The 21,327-nt window shown below is 56.1% G+C and overlaps 1 protein-coding gene across 1 annotated transcript in view; it reads left to right on the plus strand.

Annotated features, from left to right (window-relative positions):
- Positions 1 to 18,279, plus strand: part of GFAP (glial fibrillary acidic protein) — a 30,135-nt gene extending 11,856 nt beyond the window's left edge. The window contains exons 3-9 of the mRNA XM_048829808.2: positions 1,282 to 1,377; positions 3,047 to 3,208; positions 3,884 to 4,009; positions 4,866 to 5,086; positions 5,811 to 5,854; positions 7,754 to 7,839; positions 14,673 to 18,279. Coding sequence (XP_048685765.2) covers positions 1,282 to 1,377; positions 3,047 to 3,208; positions 3,884 to 4,009; positions 4,866 to 5,086; positions 5,811 to 5,854; positions 7,754 to 7,839; positions 14,673 to 14,708 — 771 coding nt within the window. The 3' untranslated portion in view covers positions 14,709 to 18,279. The remainder of the gene's footprint in view (positions 1 to 1,281; positions 1,378 to 3,046; positions 3,209 to 3,883; positions 4,010 to 4,865; positions 5,087 to 5,810; positions 5,855 to 7,753; positions 7,840 to 14,672) is intronic.
- The last annotated feature ends 3,048 nt before the right edge of the window (positions 18,280 to 21,327 follow it).

A 21,327-nucleotide genomic window follows, 5' to 3' on the forward strand; every position in this document is an offset into this window, starting at 1 on the left:
CTGCTAGAAAGACTCTGAGTCCTGCTTGATGCATATAGCTGTGTCTTCAGCCTGCCTGGGTGTGAGGGCCAGCCCTGCCCCTCTGGGGCTGGCGGCCCCGGGCTCTGGGCTGCGCAGTCTAGGCAGCTGGGGTATTGCTCCAGTGAGAGTGTTGCTGGGGCAAAGCATTTGGCCCTTGTCACGGAGTCCCCGGGCGATGCTCTGGAACTGCTCCCTGTGAAGCCAGGCAGGACTCTGGGGAAGTCTCCTCTCTGTGAGCAGCCTGTCTGCAGGACACACAGCTCACCCGGCTTCCCCCTTCCTGGGTCTGACCTCGGAGCATTCAGCAGCCTCTGCCCCTCCATGCGCTTCCCACAGCGAGTCCTCCCAGGTGGGCTCCTGGGGAAGCCAGAGGGTCCTGCCCCCCAACTTCGCAGTCAGACGTGACTCTCAGCCAGCCAGTAAAACAGAAGGTTTATTAGACGACAGGAACGTGGTCTAAAACAGAGCTTGCAGGTGCAGAGAACAGGACCCCTCAGCTGGGTCCATTTTGGGGACAGTGAGCCAGACAACCACGTCTGCCCTTCACTCCATGTCCCAGCCAGCCCCAAACTGAAAACCCCCTCCAGCCCCTCCTCCTCTGGCTTTGTTCCTTTCCCGGGCCAGGAGGTCACCTGATTCCTTTGTTCTCCAACCCTTTAGCTCGCAGGGGGGAAGGGCCAGGCCATTAGTTGCCAGGAAACAGAGTGTCAGCCATTCTCTCTGTCCAGACCCCTGCACACACCTGACCACTAGGGCTCTGCAGTGATCATACACCCTTATCCCACCCCCTAGAGACTTAAGAACTACATACGGGAAACTGAGGCACCCCCACACTATTCAGAGGAAACATTAAGAACAGTCCCACTTCGTCACAGCTCTCTCTGTTGATGGACCTCCAGAGAAGGAGGCAGTGGCTGGGAGGGAGGGAGGGATGACTGAGAGTCCCAGGCCAGTGAACTGGGTGCAAGGGGTGATTTTACCCCACGTTTTATAGCAGGGAAGACGCAAACGGGCGGATGAAGAGCAAACTCTTCTCCATGACTCAGCTGCTGAACAGGCCCAGGAAGCAGGCTGAGCCCTTGGTTGGCCCAGGTAACTGAGCCCACAAGAGCGGCTCAGCCCCTAACCCATTGTGCCCAAAAGCATGGCTGGCCCTGGTGTCAGGCCGGGTCCTCAGACCAGCGCACTCGGAGCGGCACGTGCGGTGTGCTCCTGGCAGGTGCTGTGACTTCGCCTCCTCTGCTCTCGCCCACATGGCAGGATGTTGACAATGCAGCACTCATGCGCCTGGACCTGGAGCGGAAAGTCGAGTCCCTGCAGGAGGAGATCAACTTCCTGAGGAAAGTCCATGAGGAGGTATCGTGTGTGACCCACCCTCCTAGCCCATAGGGTGCCTGGCTGGGGATGGGATGGCAGAGAGAGAGGGCCGATGATGGGGGCTAATTTAGCTACAACTAATCAGGAGAAAGTTCTTGGAGTCATCGTAGACAGTTCTCTGAAGATGTCCATGCAGTGTGCAGCGGCAGGCAAAAAAGCAAACGGGATGTTAGGAATCATTACAAAAGGGATAGAGAATAAGATGGAGAATATCTTATTGCCCTTATATAAATCCATGGTACGCCCACATCTTGAATACTGCATACAGATGTGGTCCCCTCATCTCAAAAAAGATATACTGGCATTAGAAAAGGTTCAGAAAAGGGCAACTAAAATGATTAGGGGTTTGGAACGGGTCCCACATGAGGAGAGATTAAAGAGGCTAGGACTTTTCAGCTTGGAAAAGAGGAGACTAAAGGGGGGATATGATAGAGGTCTATAAAATCATGACTGGTGTGGAGAAAGTAAATAAGGAAGTGTTATTTACGCCTTCTCATAACACAAGAACTAGGGGCCACCAAATGAAATTAACGGGCAGCAGGTTTAAAACAAATAAAAGGAAGTTCTTCTTCACTCAGCGCACAGTCAACCTGTGGAACTCCTTGCCTGAGGAGGTTGTGAATGCAAGGACTATAACAGGGTTTAAAAGAGAACTGGATAAATTCATGGAGGTTAAGTCCATTAATGGCTATTAGCCAGGATGGGTAAGGAATGGTGTCCCTAGCCTCTGTTTGTCAGAGGGTGGAGATGGATGGCAGGAGAGAGATCACTGGATCATTACTGTTAGGTTCACTCCCTCTGGGGCACCTGGCTCTGGCCACTGTCGGTAGACAGGATACTGGGCTGGATGGACCTTTGGTCTGACCCAGTATGGCTGTCCTTAAGTTCTTATGTTCTTATGACCTCTGTCCTTGCCTTGCCAAGCACTGCAGCCTGGGCCCAGCTATCCAGAGAGGCAGGGACCTTACAGTGCAAATGGCTCGTCATTCTCCTTTGGGCGGTTTCACCTCTCCCCCAGGCCCTCCCTTGAGTTCCATTGTGCACCTGTGTGCTGGGTTCCCATCACCTGGCCCATTATTCCTGCCAGCCAGGAGAGACAAGGAGGGAGAAATCTTTGGCCCAAACTCAAAGGGTGATGTGTAAATTCTGCATCTGTGAAGGGGTGTCAGGGGATCTTAGCCGGTGTAATTTACACCCCACAGTCGCATGAGGAGGGCCTACACCTTCTTCTGCTGTCCTGTCAACTCCACCCTTTTCTGTCAGCCTTTGGGTGTGTGAGTTATGGGAGTCCCTTCCTGTAAACCCAGGCAGGGACTGGTAATTTCCACCAGCTTGTCCAGAGACCCAGAGAAGGACGGCTGGAAGGAGGTCTTCTGTAGCAGCCACAGCAATGGAATGTCAGACCACAGAGTGGCCAGCAGTGGGCACTGCAGAAGGGATGTGGCTGACCCAATCTCCCACACAGTCAGACCTTTCCATCCCTTGGGAGCTAGCGGGCTATCCCCCGCCACGCCGGGATCCGCAGTGGCCACCGTGGCATGTTCAGTCCTGTGCCCAGCGCGCGGCTCTGCTGCCTGTCCCCCAGCGGCACCGGTGTGGCACAGCCCTGTCTCCGTGCCGCCCACCCGCCTCGCTTGCATCTTTGCAGGAGCTGAGAGAGATGCAGGAGCAGCTGGCGCATCAGCAGGTCCACATTGAGATGGACATGTCAAAACCGGACCTGACGGCTGCGCTGCGGGAGATCCGCATTCAGTACGAGTCCATGGCCTCCAGCAACATGCACGAGACCGAGGAGTGGTACAAGTCCAAGGTAACGGGGCCTGAGACAGGCCCTCAGACCGGGGCTGCCAGTGAAGCACCCTGTGGGTTGCACATGCAGTTTCTGTCTCTTACTGACTGGCACTGGATTGTGGCTCGCCCCTGCATGATGCCCCATGTGCTATATGCCACCCAGGGGAGTTACCAGACAGGTTGGAAGGGCTGGTTCATGGGACATTCCCCTGCAGTGTCTCCTGGCTTCATGAAGGCTGTGGGAATAATAATACTTAGATGTTTGTCTTTGACTAGCACCTTTCACACCAGGATCTCAAAGCTCTTCACTAGTTGTACCCCCCGCATCCTAGGAGCCGCGGGGGGTTATTCTCCCCCTTTGACACATGGGGGAAGATCAGAAACAGCAGTTAAGAGACTTTCCTAAGGTCACACAGCCAGTTAGTGTCAGGATGGAAATATAGACCAGGAGCCCTGACTCCTGAGCTCTAACCACTTGTCAGAGCAGGGGCTTGGTAGCCAGGCATCCTGGCTACCAAGCCCCTGCTCCAGCCACTGGAGTACTTTGTTCAATCAGCTGGTATCACCATCGTCATCTTACCCTGTTCTCTCCCAGTTTCCTGTTCCCCGGGGCACCAAGCCCCTGCTGAGCGCTCTCCCTGGGGAGGGACGTCCCTACCTCTCCGGGCCAGGTGCACTCACTCCTCTTCCTCAGTTCGCAGACCTGACGGATGCGGCAGCTCGGAACATCGAAGCCTTGCGCCTGGCCAAGCAAGAAGCCAATGAGTACCGGCGCCAGCTCCAGGCACTCACCTGCGACCTGGAGTCCCTGCGGGGAATGGTAGGTGTGGGTGCTGGGGGCAGGGGCAGGCTGCAGTGAGACAGCGCATGGGCCCTTGGGTGCCCTCCATTAGCACAGGCCTCCCAATGAACATCACCCCATCACTGAGCCCTGCTTTGGGCTCCAAATTCCCCTCATCTCCAGTTAACCTTGTCAAATAAACCTCGGCTCAGAATCAAACATGCCAAGCTGGGAATAAGGACTCAACAGATATCAAACAATGCTGGGCTCCCTTGTGTTCCTGTAATGTGCAAAGAGGAAGGCGGCCAGACAAGATGGGCCAGGCGTCTGCTCCCATAGGGCAGAGACAGGAGACGGGGCTGGGGCCTGGGGTCTCCTCTCGTAGGGCAGAGACAGGAGACGGGGCTGGGGCCTGGGGTCTGCTCCCGTAGGGCAGAGACAGGAGACGGGGCTGGGGCCTGGGGTCTGCTCCCATAGAGCAGAGACAGGAGACTGGGCTGGGGGATGGGGTCTGCTCCCATAGGGCAGAGACAGGAGACGGGGCTGGGGGCTGGGGTCTGCTCCCATAGCTTAGAGACAGGAGACGGGGCTAGGGGATGGGGTCTGCTCCCGCAGGGGCTAGGGGATGGGGTCTGCTCCCGTAGGGCGAGGAGGAAGGATAGCAGCTGAAGTGAAGTGGTCTGGTCTGGTGCAGGCAGGAGGTGGGGGACTGGACCACCTGCTCCAGTGGGGCAGCCCACACTGGCCTCTCTGTAGCAGCCCTGGAGTGTGATGATCCCTGTTAGGATCACGTGACCCTGGCCTCCTGGTGCCATGTCACCAACTCTGACATGATCCCTGGGGGCGGACAGCGGAAGGCAGATCAGTAACAGCCCTTCACCCCCGCCCCTCCCAGAATGAATCCCTGGAGAGGCAGCTGCGGGAGATGGAGGACCGCTATGCCACTGAGACAGTCAGTTACCAGGACACCGTCATCCAGCTGGAGGAGGACATCCGGAACCTCAAGGAGGAGATGGCTCGGCACCTCCAGGAATACCAGGACCTGCTCAACGTCAAGCTGGCCTTGGACATTGAGATTACCACCTACCGCAAGCTCCTGGAGGGAGAAGAAAGCAGGTGAGCCTCCTGCAGACAAACTGCAGGATGAGGAAGGGGAATTCATTCTTTCAGGGGGATTCTGAGGAACCTGTTCCGTGGATACCCAGAAGGACACCAGTGCCCAGGGCTGCCAACCCAGCACCCCTTGTTTTAGCTAACAGGTGCTCCAGGCCACCGCTGGATTGAGTGGCTAGGGTCTCATGCTCTGTCACTTAGAGAAGGGCCTGAACCAAAACTCTGGATCCAAACTCTCCTAACCTTTGGAGGAAAGCTAGGACAGGATCCAAGCCTGGCAGCATGGGCCCATCTCTTCCATATGCTGTTGGAAATGAATGACTTTCAATTGTCCCCCTGCAACCCATTGACCTCAACAGCATCATTGCAAGCAGAAGTGTCTAGACAGCCAGACGCTGAGGGTATATGGCTGGGTTAGGTACGTGGTGGGAATGGGCCAGTTGTCATCTAGGGCTGCCGATTTTGGTTGGATGGATTCTTGGAGGTTTCATCACAGGACATAATATTTAATTAAAGATTAATCTTTAATTCCTGGACACTCCTGGAGGGTTGGCAACCCTATAGTCACCTGGCTGTTCTTGAGCTCCCTGATGAGCTGGACCTGTCACGTGGGTTTCCCAGCAAAGGCCTCCCTTCTCCCAGTCACTCAGAGGCAGCCTTGCCTGGGAAGTGCCTCTTGTGTGGCCCGTCTCACACCTGTGCTTCTCCGATTGCCTTGTTTCTGCAGGATCACGATCCCCGTGCAGACCTTCTCCAACCTGCAGATCCGAGGTCAGGACGCTGCGCGCCCCAAGGGAGGAGGGATGGGATGGGTGGTCATGGCTACATCGCGCCTTCACGTCTGGGTGTGGAATCACTTTCCCATGGTACTGCCCCCGCCACGTGCAGGCTCTGACTCTGGGCCAGGACTGGAGGAAGGGCTGGGTAATGTGATAGCAGCTAGAGGCACTAAGATGGGGGCCATCAAATCTCATGCTTCAGGGCATACGCTGAGCACTGTGGGGAACGTCTCCATAATGCACAGAGTTGTGCAATTGGCCAGCTGCATTGTGGGTTTTTCCCCATCTTCCTCTGACGCATCAGGGCTGGTAGCACAGTTCAGTGGACCGGGAGCCAGGAGACCTGGCTCTGCTCCTCTCACTAACCTGCTACGTGAGCGTGGGCAACCCTTCCCCACTGTGTGCCAAACAGGGATAACCAGAGCCTGGGGATTTCAGTGGCCTGTAAAGTCTGAGTATTGTCACTGGCAGGTTCCCAGGCTTGGGGCCCCACTGGTCTGATCTGGGCCCACTCATCCAGCACATTGATGCTCCCTGTCTCCAGCCAGGCCAGACTCCAGGAGGTACAGGTGAAGGGAAGCCTGCGCCGTGGCCTCCTTTGGGACCCAGCCCGGTGACATGGGGACCCTGTAACAGGTGCAGGAGCCCTGAGAGTGTCCCTGAAGCCACTTCTCTCTGACTGCAGCCTGCTCTGCTGTGCCGGGGGACCCTGCAATGTGGGATGGGGGAGCCCCAGGGAACCCAGAGCTTCGGGGTGTGTTGGGGGGCAGGAGGAGGTGGAGATTCGGAGCAGCGGTGCCTCACCCCGGGCCATGTAACTTTCCAAGTAGGAATTCAGACAGGGCAGACCCACGGTGACTCTCCCACTCAGTGGCGGATTAATGATTTTGCCACCCCTAGGCCCTGAAATAATTGCCCCATATGAACTTGTTTTAGTTTTTTTACAAATTCATTTGAACCCACCGGCAGCTCCCCACGGTGCCCCCCAGCTCACCTCCGCTCCGCCTCCTCCCCTGAGCGCACCGCCGCTCCGCTTCTCCCCCTCTCTCCCTCCCGGTGCTTTTGCGCGGCAAGCCTGGGAAGGAGGGAAACGCAGCGCGCCCAGGGGAGGAGGCAGGGCTGGGGATTTGGGGAAGGGGTTGGAATGGGGGCGGGGAAGGGGTGGAGTTGGGGTGGGGTCGGGGCCGGGGGGGCACGAGCACCCACCGGTGCTGGGTAAAGTTGATGCCTGTGGCTATTATAAATTTGCCACCCCTGTAAATTTGCCGCCGTAGGCTTAGGCCTTGTCGGCCTAGGCGATAATACGCGGCTGCTCCCATCCCGGGGCAGTCCCCACAGAGAGGGGGCTAGAGTGCAGCCCACGAACTCCACAGATCCATCTGAACAAACAGTATCATGTCAGGGGCAGCCCAGCCAGGGGCATGCCAGGGGACAGCCCCAGATAGTCCACAGGGTACCAGAGGTGATGGAACAATGTGTACAGTGGGGGTGCTGAGAGCCATTGAACCAAACTGTAAACCCTGGATATGATGGAAACCACTTTAAGCCAGGGGGTGCTGCAGCACCCCTTGTTCCAGCACCTATGCAGGGTACTGCGTGGGCTTGTAGGTCCACTTGCTGGGTGGGCTGCTCCCCTCCCGGTGTGAGTCAGGGAGGGGAGCACAGAGCCCTTTGCTAACAGATCTTGGAGCCCTGTGAATGTGGAAGGGCTGTTAGCTGTCGCGGGGACAGGTTTCATGGCTCCTGTGCCATGTGCAGGGAATCTCAGCTCAGGCCCAGAGCTAGCCCGACCTGGCAGCCTGTGTGGCCCTAGGTGCTTCGTTCTGCCTTGTTCTGCTTGGTGGGGCTTTCTCAGAGTGGAGACAACGACCACATGTGCTCTTCTCCACAGAAACCAGCCTGGATACCAAGTCAGTGTCTGAGGCTCACCTGAAGAGGAACATCGTGGTCAAAACTGTGGAGACCAGAGATGCAGAGGTAGGAGATGGTCTCCCCTGCCCCTGCCCCACCATCCATCCCCACCCCTCCCCTGCCTGCTGGAGACCACCTGACCTTGCCATGCTGCAGTTCCCTGTTGTCTGGGGCTTCCAAGTAATGGGCCTTGAATGGGCCTGGTCCTGGGGGGTGATGGGCATGTGCCTCACTTGCTGAGCTGTACAGCTGTAACGGCCTAGCGGGGGCAGCATTCTCCTGGGGAGAAGCAGGGGGGTTGTTCTCTTGGTGGATCTCACCACTAGTCGACTGCCTGCCGAGTCAGTGACCCCCCTTGTGTGTTTGGTGAGGTGTGCAGCAAGGCTGGGGTGTATGGCAGGCCAGGCGCTGGGGAAGGACGTACTGCTGTGCGGGAATGCTGGGCAAGACAATTCAGTGGAACCGGTTCTGTTGGACAATGTGGTGTCATCGAAATCAGGCCTTGTCTACACTACAGGGAGGTGTACACGCTGCAAAGCGACTTTTGGCGGCAAAACTCTGCTGTTTTGCTGACCAAATAAAACCACCTCAAGGAGAGGCACAAAGCGTCAGGGTCGACACTGCTGTTTGCTTTGTCGACAGAACGGGGTTCCGCCAGTATCCCACAATGCCCGCCATGGCCGCGCTGCTCACTGGTTTGAGGCAGGCATGCGCCCTCCCCTTTCAAAGCTCCCGGGACGTGTCTGACAGCTGAGCCTGCTGCTCCCTTTGGGGAACAAAGAGCAAATCATTAGCTGGAAGGCTCCTGCTCTGCCCTGCCCTAGGAACACAGGGGCAGGCAGACTGCTGCGGCGGGGAGCACGGGGTGGGCGGGGGGCAGGGGACAGCCATGCTGCCTTGACATTCCTCAGCAGGGAGAGCTCACAGAGCTGCTCAGGATGCTGCTCCCAGCTGTGGGAGAACTCGGAGGGAACCGTAGGCAGGCAGGCAGAGCGGGCTGCTTCGGGAGAGACTGCTGTGCCGAGCAGAGACGGGAGCTGATGTGGGGGGTGTCCCCTTCCCCCTTCTCAGGATAGGCTGGTCAGCCTGCTGTCTTCCCACCCCAGACCCACCCCGTCCTCTCTCTCCCCCCACAGCGGCTGACAATTGGATGGGATTAAGAAACCTGCATCATGTGATGTTGTATCTGCCCCAATAGGCACTGCAAACCCTTCCCAAAGCACCCTGCGGCCAGTTGCATTGTGGGATAGCTACCACTTGTGTCGATACAAGAGCTGCTAGCATGGATGCACTCTGCCGGCACAAGGAGCTAGTGTGACATGCCACAGCGGTTTTAATTCAAGCAGCATAACTTTTGCCAACAAAACTTCGTAGTGTAGACGAGGCCTCAGTGTCAATTCTGGTGCCATTTTTGACAGAAGAAAGTTGAAATGAATGTTTTGGCTTTCTCGTTTCTTTTCGACTAGATCGATAATGTGGCGTTTTGATAACACTGAAGCGTTTGGATATGGTAAAGCCATTTCATTCTGATGTGTTTCGAGGCATTTCACTTGGACTTGTGTGTTATGTTAAAACATTGATTTAATGTTATATTATGTTTACTAGTCACTATTTATTGTAATTAATATTTAATGTAATATCAAAGTCTAAACAAAATGAATCAGAACTATTGAGTAAGAACAACATGTTTTCGCCTTATCAAAGGGCCATGTTTTAACATTATCAGAATGCAATGACTTGATGGTCCCAAAATGCCCTGTGTTTTGGAGTTTGTGCGGCACAGGAAATGTCGGCTCTTTGTTCTGACTCTGAACTCATTAGTCTCTGAAAATCAGAATTTCCAGCTGAATAGAAATTCTGATTTCCAGCCGTTTCCACTGTGTGGTTACGGCACCACGTGGGACTCTGGAGATCTTGGCTCAAGTCCCACCTCCGCCCCAGACTGTGTGATGCTGGGCAAGGCTTTTAATGAATCTGAGCCTCCGTTCCCCATCTGTAACTTGGGGTGAATGATCCTTCCCTTCTCCCACCCTTCGTCTGTCCTCTGTCCTTAGACTGTTTGTAGTGCTGGTGTAGCCAGGTCAGTCCCAAGATATGAGAAAGACAAGGTGGGGAAGGGAATATCTTTTATTGGTCCAACTTCTGTTGGGGAGAGAGACAAGCTTTCGAGCCACACGGAGCTCTTCTTCAGGTCTGGGAAAGGTACTTTGAGCATCCCAGCTAAACACGAATGGGGATGGCTTGTTAAGTAGAAGCGTTAAGGCATGTTGGAGGCAGTGGCTTGAAATGAAGCAGGCAGTTCTAGGTTAGATTATTATGCATAAAGGGGTTGAAGTGGGTAATTAAGGGTAGCAGGCAGTGTGGTGTTACAAATTGATGAGCCTGGGAACTTAAATTCATAACTCTGCTAGACACCAAAAAACATGGACTTAACATGGACACTTTATGGCTCATTACAACAATTCATAACACACCACACTGCCTGCTACCTTTACTTGCTCATTGTCTGGAGCAGCTCACAACCATGCATGCCAGCCTCAGGGCAGACTGTCAAAAAGCAGGGCAGAGACCCCAATCAGGTGGTATGTTCCATAATTAGATTTCACCAACCCAGTAATGAGAGTGACCTCCTAAAGCACTATAACAGGCTGACCGTGGACTCAGACAGTCCCCTTGGGCATTCCAGTCTGTCTTGCCACCCAGGAAAGCTGGACAATGCAATAGATGGTCACATTACGCCAAAAATCACAGCAATATTCAGGCTATTCCCAGTCCCAAAGGACCAGTCACTTACCCCAGGTCAATTATATTCAGATCTCAAACCAGAGACAACTCCTGTAGCCAATCCTGGCTAAATATGTATTAATTAAGAAATGAGAATTATTTACAAGGTTAAAACACAAACATACACACACAAATGAGTTCCAGTCTTTGATTTAATATAAGCCTCCACAGTAAGCGGCTCTCTATGTCTTTTGGGACTGACCCATGCCAAACAGCATGGGGATCTCTTGCTCATGCTTAGGAATCTTTGCCCTTCTGCGACCAGACATAAAAAGCAACCCAGTTTCTCCTTTGTATCCCTTTCACCCCAGATGCCAAGCTGGTGGGATGAGTCCATGCGCAGGCCTCCCCTTCCTGGAGGGAGTGAGGAGTGCAGCCAGAGAAGTGTCTGGCCTTTGATGCTGCACAAAGCCTCATTTGCCTCCAATGGGCCCCCTAGTGTGCAGGACGGTTACTTCCCCTTAATTCATTCTTTTTCCTGTTACACAATCACAGAGGTTTGCGGTGCAAACACTCGATATCGCTTTATACCAGGGGATGCAGCTATTATAAGCAGGATTCATACATGCAGCATCCTACAAGCATTCCATGAAGTCTAAACAGGAAACACATCCTTATAACACTGAACCCTGTTTTAACTCTATGTTGACCCACAGCCGAGCCAGACTGGTTTCCAGCTCTGCATTTGTCAGTGTTCAGTGAGGCCCTGGGCCTTGGCATGAGCTGGCACCTGGCTTGCCAGCATCACACCCACTTCAAACCCTTTATGCATAACAATCTAACCCACAACTGCCCATGTAACCCCAACAGACCCCACTCGTCGGGATCGAACCAGGGACCTCTGAAGCTTCGTGCATGAGCCTCTACTGCAGGGGTTCTCAAACTGGGAGTCGTAACCCCTCAGGGGGTCATGAGGTTATTACGTGGGGGTCGCGAGCTGTCAGTCTCCACCCCAAACCCCACTTCACCTCCAGCATTTATAACAGTGTTAAATATTTTTAAATTGTTTTTAATTCATGGGGGGGGGGGAGGGTCGCACCCGGAGGCTTGCTGTGTAAAAGGAGTCACCAGTACAAAAGTTTGAGAACCACTGCTCGCTGCGTGAGCTAAAAGCTCCCATGGCCCTTTATCTAAGGCTGTAGCAGGCTCATTAATCTCTCTCTAACTGCCACTAGATGGGACAGAACACCACACCCAAGAGGTGTGTGTGTTACACCCACTTCATTTCAAGTGACACCCTCCAACTCCAGGTACCCCTTCTGCTTAACAATCCAGCCCAATTTGCATTTGGCTTCCTGCCCCACACTGGAGAAGAGCTCCGTGTCACTCAAAAGCTTGTCCCTTCCCCCCGGCAGAAGCTGGTCCAGTAAAAGATATCCCCTCCCCTCTGGTCTCTCTTGTTTAGACTGTAAACCTTGGGGCAGGGGCTGTCTCTCCTGGAGTATTCACACCCTGGGAACAAAGGGGAGAGGGGCTGAAAAGACAAACTTTTGGTGGGGTTATACTAGAGGATCAGGCAAAACTCAACACAGCCTCTGCAGGGCATTTTAACAACGGTGGCACCTTAAAGACTAACAGCTTTATTTGGGCATAAGCTTTCGTGGGTAAAAACCCCACTTCTCCTCGCTGTGTTTGTGGATACAGACTGAGAGGGCTACTCCTCTGATACAGGGCGTTTTAGATCGCCCCGGGGAAGCAAGAGACAGTTTGATCAGGTCACACATAAAAACTGCCGTGCCGCCACAGAGCAAAGAATGCACCACTCTGTGCTCCGCTTTGACACAGCTCTGGGGGTGGCTCACGCTCTGGAGGAGGCAGGGGAGGGAACTGGGAGCCAGGCATAGAATCATAGAATCATAGAATATCAGGGTTGGAAGGGACCCCAGAAGGTCATCTAGTCCAACCCCCTGCTCGAAGCAGGACCAATTCCCAGTTAAATCATCCCAGCCAGGGCTTTGTCAAGCCTGACCTTAAAAACCTCTAAGGAAGGAGCTTCTACCACCTCCCTAGGTAACACATTCCAGTGTTTCACCACCCTCTTAGTGAAAAAGTTTTTCCTAATATCCAATCTAAACCTCCCCCACTGCAACTTGAGACCATTACTCCTCATTCTGTCATCTGATACCATTGAGAACAGTCTAGAGCCATCCTCTTTGGAACCCCCTTTCAGGTAGTTGAAAGCAGCTATCAAATCCCCCCTCATTCTTCTCTTCTGCAGGCTAAACAATCCCAGCTCCCTCAGCCTCTCCTCATAAGTCATGTGTTCTAGACCCCTAATCATTTTTGTTGCCCTTCGCTGGACTCTCTCCAATTTATCCACATCCTTCTTGTGGTGTGGGGCCCAAAACTGGACACAGTACTCCAGATGAGGCCTCACCAATGTCGAATAGAGGGGAACGATCACGTCCCTCGATCTGCTCGCTATGCCCCTACTTATACATCCCAAAATGCCATTGGCCTTCTTGGCAACAAGGGCACACTGCTGACTCATATCCAGCTTCTCGTCCACTGTCACCCCTAGGTCCTTTTCCGCAGAACTGCTGCCTAGCCATTCGGTCCCTAGTCTGTAGCTGTGCATTGGGTTCTTCCGTCCTAAGTGCAGGACCCTGCACTTATCCTTATTGAACCTCATCAGATTTCTTTTGGCCCAATCCTCCAATTTGTCTAGGTCCTTCTGTATCCTATGTGGATCCTATCTGCATGTGGAGTCCTGGCCTGGCCAGTCGACTCTGCTGGCCCGTGATGAGGGGGAGGTTCCCCGCATGCACCATGCACCTGCCAGGAGTGACTGCCCTCCCGTGAAGGCTCTTTCGCTTCCGTTACAAGGAGTCCCCTCTGCTGGGCGGAGCACTGGACTGCTCCTGGCTTGTGCTCACTGGCTCCAGCTGGCAGCATGTGGCTTTCCCCACTGATGTCCGTGACTTTGAATGTTGGCTCTCGGAGGTCCCAGGCTGGGCCATGACCCTTCCTGACACCTGGCACGGAGGGGCAAAGCTGGCATGTTAGTGACCCAGCCCCAGGGTGTGAGCAGCCCACATGCTCCCTCGGTGCCTTGGCACACTGAGGAGCTGCAAGTCCCAGCAAGCTGTGTCAGCCCGCAGGAGCACTGGGGTGGGGAGCAGCAGGCTGGCTCAGTAGAAACACACTGGGTCAGGTGCAGGCAGCTGCAGTGGGAACGGTAACACCCTTTCCAAGCCTCTGGCATCCCAGGGTCTCCAGCCAAGCACTTTGCTAACCTGGGTGGACTGAGCCCTGCCAGGGGGGTCACTAGCATTATCCACACAGCTAGACTGGGGTGCCAGCTTCCAGTGACCGTGCGGGGAAAAGAACCCAGGGGTCCGGACTCCTCTGTGCTAACAGTGAGACTGGCTGCCTCTCTCCTGCTCCGTGCCAGGAGACCTTGGGGCAGAGAGAGTATGTCCGGGGGGCGCCTGCTGGGGGTGTGAACTGTCTCTGGTTACAGTGAGCCCACTCTACCCTGTAGGACACAGGCACATTCCAGCTTGCCAGATAACTGCCCCACACAGGCCCCACAGAGCCGGTGTCTTGGAGCCCTACAATGCCACACCCGGCAGCCTGGGGCTGCGCTTTGCTTCCCAGACACTCAGCGAGCCTCGCTGCAGGACAGGAGGAATTTTCAAGCCCCACAGGCCAGACCCACCCTTGGTCTGTGGCGTAGCAGGTACAGATGGAGCATGGGGCTGGTGGAAGGACCCCACCGATGGAGTTCACCAGCACAGGGGCCTCTCCACCAGCTTTGCACTGCCCACACAGTAGCTCTGGGGGCAGGCCAGGGAGACAGGGAGTAAACCGAGAGCAGGCGGTGCTGTGCACAGCGACTCTGCACAGCCACTAGCCCCCGGGTGCCATGGCGGGGGGGCCCGGGTTCAGGGAGCCCCGAGGTGTACGTGCCAACCCACCACCCCACCCACGTGCAGCCCTGGTTCCACACAGGGACAAATCCCCGACAGGAGAGTGGGGCTTGCTAGGGACTTGCCTCCTGGCCTCCCAGGGGTTGGGGGCCCCTCGGCTGGCTCCAAGCCAAGGAAATCCCGCCAGTGGAGGGGGGCAGTGACTGGCCATGATGGTAACATTTGCCCTCTGTCTGTCCACAGGTGACCAAGGAATCCACCCAGGAGCACAAGGACTAAGGCGGGTGGAGCGCGAGGGTCGGCTAGCCTGTAGCTGTAGATCACTAGCAGCGTAGATCCCGCCTGACACTCAGCCCCTCTGATGTGGAACCAGGAGGGCTCAGCTGCTGCGAGGGACCCACATGGAGGGAGCGTGTTTTGCTTGCCGGAGAGTGGCGCTAACGAGCCTAACCGAGGATCTAGAGTAACCAGCGCCCCTTAGAACCGCTGCACACTGTTCCGAGCCCCGTCTCTCCCTCCTGCTGCCCCTGCCCAGTCTCCCGTCTGCCTTGGTCCGCGGCAGTCGTGCCCCTCTGGGAGAGGCCTGCTGAGCTGCTCCAGAGCCTGGTGGTGTTTGAGGCCCTGCTGAGGCTGCCAGAGCTCACCTAGGGATAGAGCAATGGAAGGCCCAGCTCATGCCCACAGAAAGGGCCAAATCCCTGGCCCGGCGGCTGCAGAGTTTCCACGGCCTGCTGGAGCCAAGGGGTGGGATTTGGCTGCACCCCACCACCTGCCCCAGATCTCAAAGCCCCAAGGATGGCTGAGGCCCTGACCCCGGCTCAGGCCCAGGCACCCCCAGGAGAGGTAGGAGGGGCCCTGAGTGTGAGTCTGCCCAGGGTTAATGCTGACAGCGCCCATGATCTGGCCCAGGGAGACCCCCATGGAGTTGCAAGGGGGGGTGATGCTGTGGAGAGCAGCTCTCCTTCAGCACAGCCCCTCACGCCCCCCACCAGCCTCTTGGAGATCAGGCTGAAAGACTTCCAGGGTGGGAGATGCTGCTGCCCTCCCTGTGATGGGCTTGGGCCCAAAGGAGCAGGGTTTCTGCTCCCTGGCCCCTGCAATGGGATGGTGCAGCAGCACCTGCCGCCCAGTGCACCAGCGGTGGGCCTGGGGGAGGCAAAGGCACTAGGCAGCCGCGCTGCACCGAAGGCCCTGGCCGGCCCAGGAGCTGCAGCTGGGCTAATGTGGAGGAGAGCTGATTGGAACTGGAGGCAGGAGCCCTGGACACGAGGGGGGCTGGGCTGGCTGATGTCCCCCCTTTGTGCTGAGGGCTTAGAACTGATGTTTCCTGCTCACTGAGCACCAGGCAGATTAGCCAGAGGAGCTGAGGGGACGGGAGGGACAGAGCCTCACAGGGAAACAGCTCCCTGCTGCTGGCAGGAGGCCACGAAGCCTCTTCAGGCTGCACAGAGGACATCAGACCCATCATGAGGGGAGGGTTGCGGGACGCAGCCTCCTGGCAGCTTCGTGGTTTAATCCAGGCCTGTTCCCAGACCCCGGGCTGGCCAGCTGCGAGGGGCGTGGGCGGCGGGGCCCTGCCGAGCAGTGAGGCGCAGGTTTGCCCTGCTTGGTGATGGCGGTGTCCAGCCCTCACTGTCACGGCCCCTCCAAGCGGCACTGCAGAGCCAGGGAGCTGGTGAGCTGACTGTGCCTTGCTTGGCTACAGCCTGGGCCAAGACCAGCTCAGGGGCTCGGGACTGGGTCAGGCGCTCCCTGCCATTGGCTCCCCTGGGAGCAGAGCAGGCCATTAGCTCTCCCATCTGTGTGTGTGTGTGGGGGTATTTTCCTCCCTCCCAGACAGGCTGAGGGAAGCTCACTGGTGTTTGGGAGGGGGCAGAGCCATCACAGAGCAGGCCCTACGGCAGGAGGGGCTGGCAGCATGAGTTAAAGCCCAGGAGGGTCCCTGCGCCCTCCCAGTGCGAAGGGTTTGTTAGCGGGGCCCCTTGTCTCCCGGTTTCCTACGGGGTTGCTCTGAAACGCTCACTCTGTGGAGCAGTGCCAGCAGAGGGTGCCTGGCTCAGGGAGGTACTGCTCTGGCTCGGGAGGGTGGCAGAATCTGGCTCTATGTCGAACTCTCTCTATGGATTGTTCTCCGTGTGTCCTGAACTGTTGGACAGTGGTGTGTGCCGGTGAACAGCTGCCACCTTCTGCCCCAGAGGTGGCTGCATTGCAGCCGGGGTGAATACAGTGCAGGGATGTGACTATGGGTGTAGAGCCAGCAAGGTGGCTGATCTCAACCAGCCAGTGCTTCTTCCCCCAGTTGGACATTTCTAATGCATGTGAAAATGGAGAGGGTGGAGAGAAAGGGACTGGAGGGTGAGAGAGGAGCCGGATGGGGCCGGCCTGTCTGGGAGCCCCATTGTGTGTTCAGGGGCAGGAGATGCTCCTAGTGACCATAGCTGCGTTGGGGAGGAAGGGGGCTCCATTGTCACTCCAGCCCCAGCTGCGCTGCAGCCCCCTATGGGCCATGCTCTGCCTGTGATCTCCATGCCAACACGCCCCCAGTGCCTGCCACCCTGCAGCCTCACACGGAGATGGGCAGCGGGAGAGGGGGGCGGCAGCAGGCCCAGAGTTTACATATTCTGTGTCCTATAGGAGCCCAGTCAGCTGGGACTGCCTGGCAAAGACCCTGCCAGCCATCACACGTGGGCAGCGAATCCTGCGAGCGCACCCGTGTGTGGGGTGGAAAGGTCAGCCCTGCTCCACTGCCCTGAACCTGCGGGCCTCCGCTATACATAGTTTCCAGCCCAGCCAATGTGAGCCAGCCACCCCGCAGGGCAGGACGGTCATAACCCATCAAAGAGCTGCTCAGAATGACCTCCCCAGTGCTCAGCCTGCTAGACTGGGCCTGCCCGCTCCTGACCCAGGGCTGCCGTATCTAGCTGCATCCCGGTGCTAGGAGCCCTCCGCCCCATTTCCCTTGTGCATGGTTGGTTTAGGAGCGAAGATCTAATGGCTGCTTCCAGGAGCAGTTAGTGCCATTCATCTGCCCCTCCGCTAGCTCCACTGCTCGCAGGCTCTGAGTGCAGGTTATCACCATGAATCCACGCAACCTTGCAGCTCCCCAGAGGCAGGGGCGTATTATCATCCCGTACGTGCAGCTGGGCCAGCTTAGGCAGAGAGAGGTGTGACGTGCCCAAGCTCACCCAGCAAGGCGGTGGCAGAGCCAGCGTAGCCCCTGGCTACCCTAGCTCCCACGCCTGTGCCCTACCCACTAGACAACACTCTCCTTGTAGAGTCTCCACAAGAGCATTGAGGGGATGGTGGCACTGACGTGGCCCTGCAAGGCACCTGCAGCAGCTGTGCTGGGCCCTGGAGTGACTCTCCCAGCTGGGTGCCAACCTGTTCAGAAGAGATCAGAGATTCTGGGCAGCTCAGGTTTTGGGGATCTGGGGGATTTTCAGAGGTGGGTGCCCAGCATTTCTTAAAACCAGAACCCTTCAAAGTGTCTCCACATGGGCCCCCAGAATGGAGCCCTGCCCCAACTCATTCGTCATTTATGGAGCAGGGACCTTTGGCCTCAGAACCTCTGTTTCCAGAGCCCAGACCCTAATCCAGCCGCAGGGAGGGCCAGGGTCAAACCAGAGACAGAGTCCCCAGAGCTGCAGGAATTGGCTGCCCTGGGCTGTTCCTGGAAGGCCTGGGGTGTGTGCGGGGCCCAGGTAGGAGGTGGCCTGAGGCGCGCCAGGGAGCAGGTGTGTTGTGTGTCATTTGCATAGAACCCTCGCTCTGCGCTCTGCATTGCGTGGGGCTACTGAATTCATACGCTAATAGCAGCAGCCTGAGTCGAGAAATAAAGCTAAAGCAAGCACTGCTTTTGTGCTGGTTGGATAAATCTCCCTGCGCCGCACCAGGGGAGGCTGCGTTCAGCGCTCAGAAAAATGAGCAGTTGGTTGTATCTGCAAGAAACTAGAGTGGGCAGCTCCTGGGCAAGCTTAGCTCTACCAGTCCCAGCTGGCATCCCCCCAACCCTCTGCTCCACCAGTGCCTCTCACACCCAGCCTGGAGGCCCCCTGCTATTCCAGGCCTGCGGTCCCACCCAGCTTTTGCCAAAGCAGCTCAATCCTGACCTGAAACTTGCCCTATGGCAGGTCCAGCTCCCAGCCCCAGTGTCTTTGCTGAGCGTCTCCATGGGGAGCTCAGCACTCCCTGCTACAGTCCTCCCATGACAGTTCTGCCAATGCACTTCAGCCCCATCCGTAACACTCCAGATGTTCTACTTCTGAGCTGCCAACACCCAGCCATGCTGTGGTGCCATGGGGCTTGTGAGAGGAACTCAGACGCAGAAGGGGAAATAGGCAGCGGATACCAATTGGCTCCAAGATAATATGGCAACTTTCCCAAATGGCAGGACAGGCACACAAGTGCTGTAGGTGTGACCCTCGTGTGGAATACAGCAGCCAGGCAGCATTATCTGGACAGAGCAGGGAAGAGATCCCGTCATGCCTCAGGAGAGAGGAAGAAGGATTGAACCTGGATACTTTAGCAGCAAAAGCACAGGCTTGAGCTGCAGGGAGGAGCTGGGACAAAGCCAATTTTCAGCATATTGCCCCAGTGTCCCAGGCCTAGAAAAGGGAGTGAGCAGGGAGGTGGTAACATCTGCAGCTGACACCAAGTTCCCTTGACTTGAGAAAAAGGTCAGGAAAGTCAGAGGCACCCAACCAATCAGGGTGAACTGGTAACACAATGGCAAATGAAACTCAGTGTTGTCGATTGCAAGGAAAAGCCCATTGGAAGGAATAATCCGACCTACTGATGCCCATTGTTCAGGTTCCAAATTAACCGCAGTCCCTCAGGAAAGAGCCACGTGCTCAAAGTGCAGGGAGTAGACAGAAAAGCAAACAAGGACCCAGATCACTGACTGGTGTGAACCGACACACACCACAGGTGGGACTGGTATGAACCGACACACACCACAGCTGGGACTGGTGTGAACCGACACACACCACAGCTGGGACTGGTGTGAACCGACACACACCATGGGTGGGACTGGCGTGAACCGATCCACACCACCGGTGGGACTGGTGTGAACTGACACATACCGTCGGAGGGTTTGGTGTGAAAAGACACACACGCCAGTGAGACTGGTGTGAACCAACACACACCCTGGAGGGTCTGGCAGACAGTGTTAAGATGCACAGACAGGTATGGTAAGTAGCACTGCAAATCTTCTAATACTTTTATATAGATCAGTGGTTCACCCTCACCTGGACTAATGTGTCCAGTGTCGGTAACCCTGTCTCAGAAAGGACATAGCAGCACAAGTGAGGTTCAGAGACAGGTGACAAAAGAGAGCAGAGGCCTAGAGCGATTTCTATATGAGGAGAGTTTGAAAAGACCAGTCCTCTTTAATTTAGGGAACATGACAGTGAGATCCAAACTAAGGTAAACCAACTGCTTCTCTCGACCTTGTCTCAGGGGACATCCAGAGAAACTCAAAGGCAGCTCCTTGAGAGGTTGTTTTTCACACAATATGGTTTAGTTTGTGGAACTCATTGCCACAGCCTGCCACTGAGACAGGAGCTTGGTGGAATGTCAATAGCTAATGCGTGAGACCATCCCCAGTTACATGAGAGAGGCAAAAAAGTGTATATAAAACCTCCTGCTTCAGAGAATAAACCAACCACTGACAGGGCTACGCAGACACTTCCCTTAAGGCCCGGTTATTCCACCATTGTCCAGTAGGGGATTCTTGCACCTTCCTCTGAAGCAGCTGGTGCTGACCATGGCTGGAGACTGGGCCAGCTGGATGACTGGACTCTTTGCCTGAACTGGCATGGCACCCCATGTGGCCAGTCTCCTACAGACACAAGCATCTTTCTCCACTAGGCACAGTTTGCAACACCCGGTGCTGCAGTGCTCAAGGCGTTTGACACATTCCAGTGTAGCACCCCAGTACCTACGCACTGGTTACCCTGGCCTTGCCAAACTCTGGGCAGGCTCCCAAAGAGAAGTGGGTGGAGGGAGTTAGCACCCAGGGGAGAGCAATCGGGCACTGACAAGGCTGGCAGCTGGAAGAGAGGCACCACAGATGGCAGGGCCTGCAGTGCCCTCTGTGCCCCGGGATCCTCTCCAGAGAGCGCTCTCATCCCCGTCAATTAATTTTATTTTATAATTCATTAGCTCTATGGCAGCAGCACCCCTAGAGGCCCCAGCTAAGGTCAGGGGGCTGTCCTGCTGCGTGCTGCACAGACACATGAGAGACAGGCCCTGCCCCAAAGACCTGGGGCGTAACGTGACACGCTGGTGCACGTGGGTTACAGGGCCTGGCGCACAGCCTGAGCTTGGCACAGTATTTAGGCAGGTTTAGCAGCTCAGCCAGCATCACCACACTAACACCTGCCTTACCCCTTACAAAGGAAAAGGGGAGCGAGATGGACAGCGCCCCCATCTGGCCTAGGGCCTCAGGATTTAAAGGGCTGCTGCTGGAAGGTGGCAGCTGCTGCTCCTGTGGACAAGGCACCCTGACCTTACCAGGGCCTTGGCTGGTTTGGTTAAAACTTCGGCTTTAACTCCACCAGCTGCCTTGGGTTAAAGTCCCACTGCTGGTCTCCGTGTGCTAATCCACCCTTTCAGTCCTCATCTAGATGCAGCCTGGAGGGCAGCAGCGGTGACCCTCATGCTGTGCTCTGACAGCGAACAACCCTGAGCTGGGCAGATGGTCAGAGCGCAGGCCCCTCGCCCAGGCACTGGCCATCTCCCACGAACAGCGTCACCAGCCCTCGCAACTTCTTCACCACCACGTGGGTTTGCTGCCAATGCCAGCCCTGCGTGGGGGAAACCCCCTCTGATTGGCTGTCTTCCCCACTGCCCTGCCTACTGGGGAAGAACAGCCAATCATGGGTGCTGCAGGAAACTG

This window comes from Caretta caretta, chromosome 27 (genome assembly GCF_965140235.1).
Source record: "Caretta caretta isolate rCarCar2 chromosome 27, rCarCar1.hap1, whole genome shotgun sequence".
NCBI classification, from domain to species: Eukaryota; Metazoa; Chordata; order Testudines; family Cheloniidae; genus Caretta; species Caretta caretta.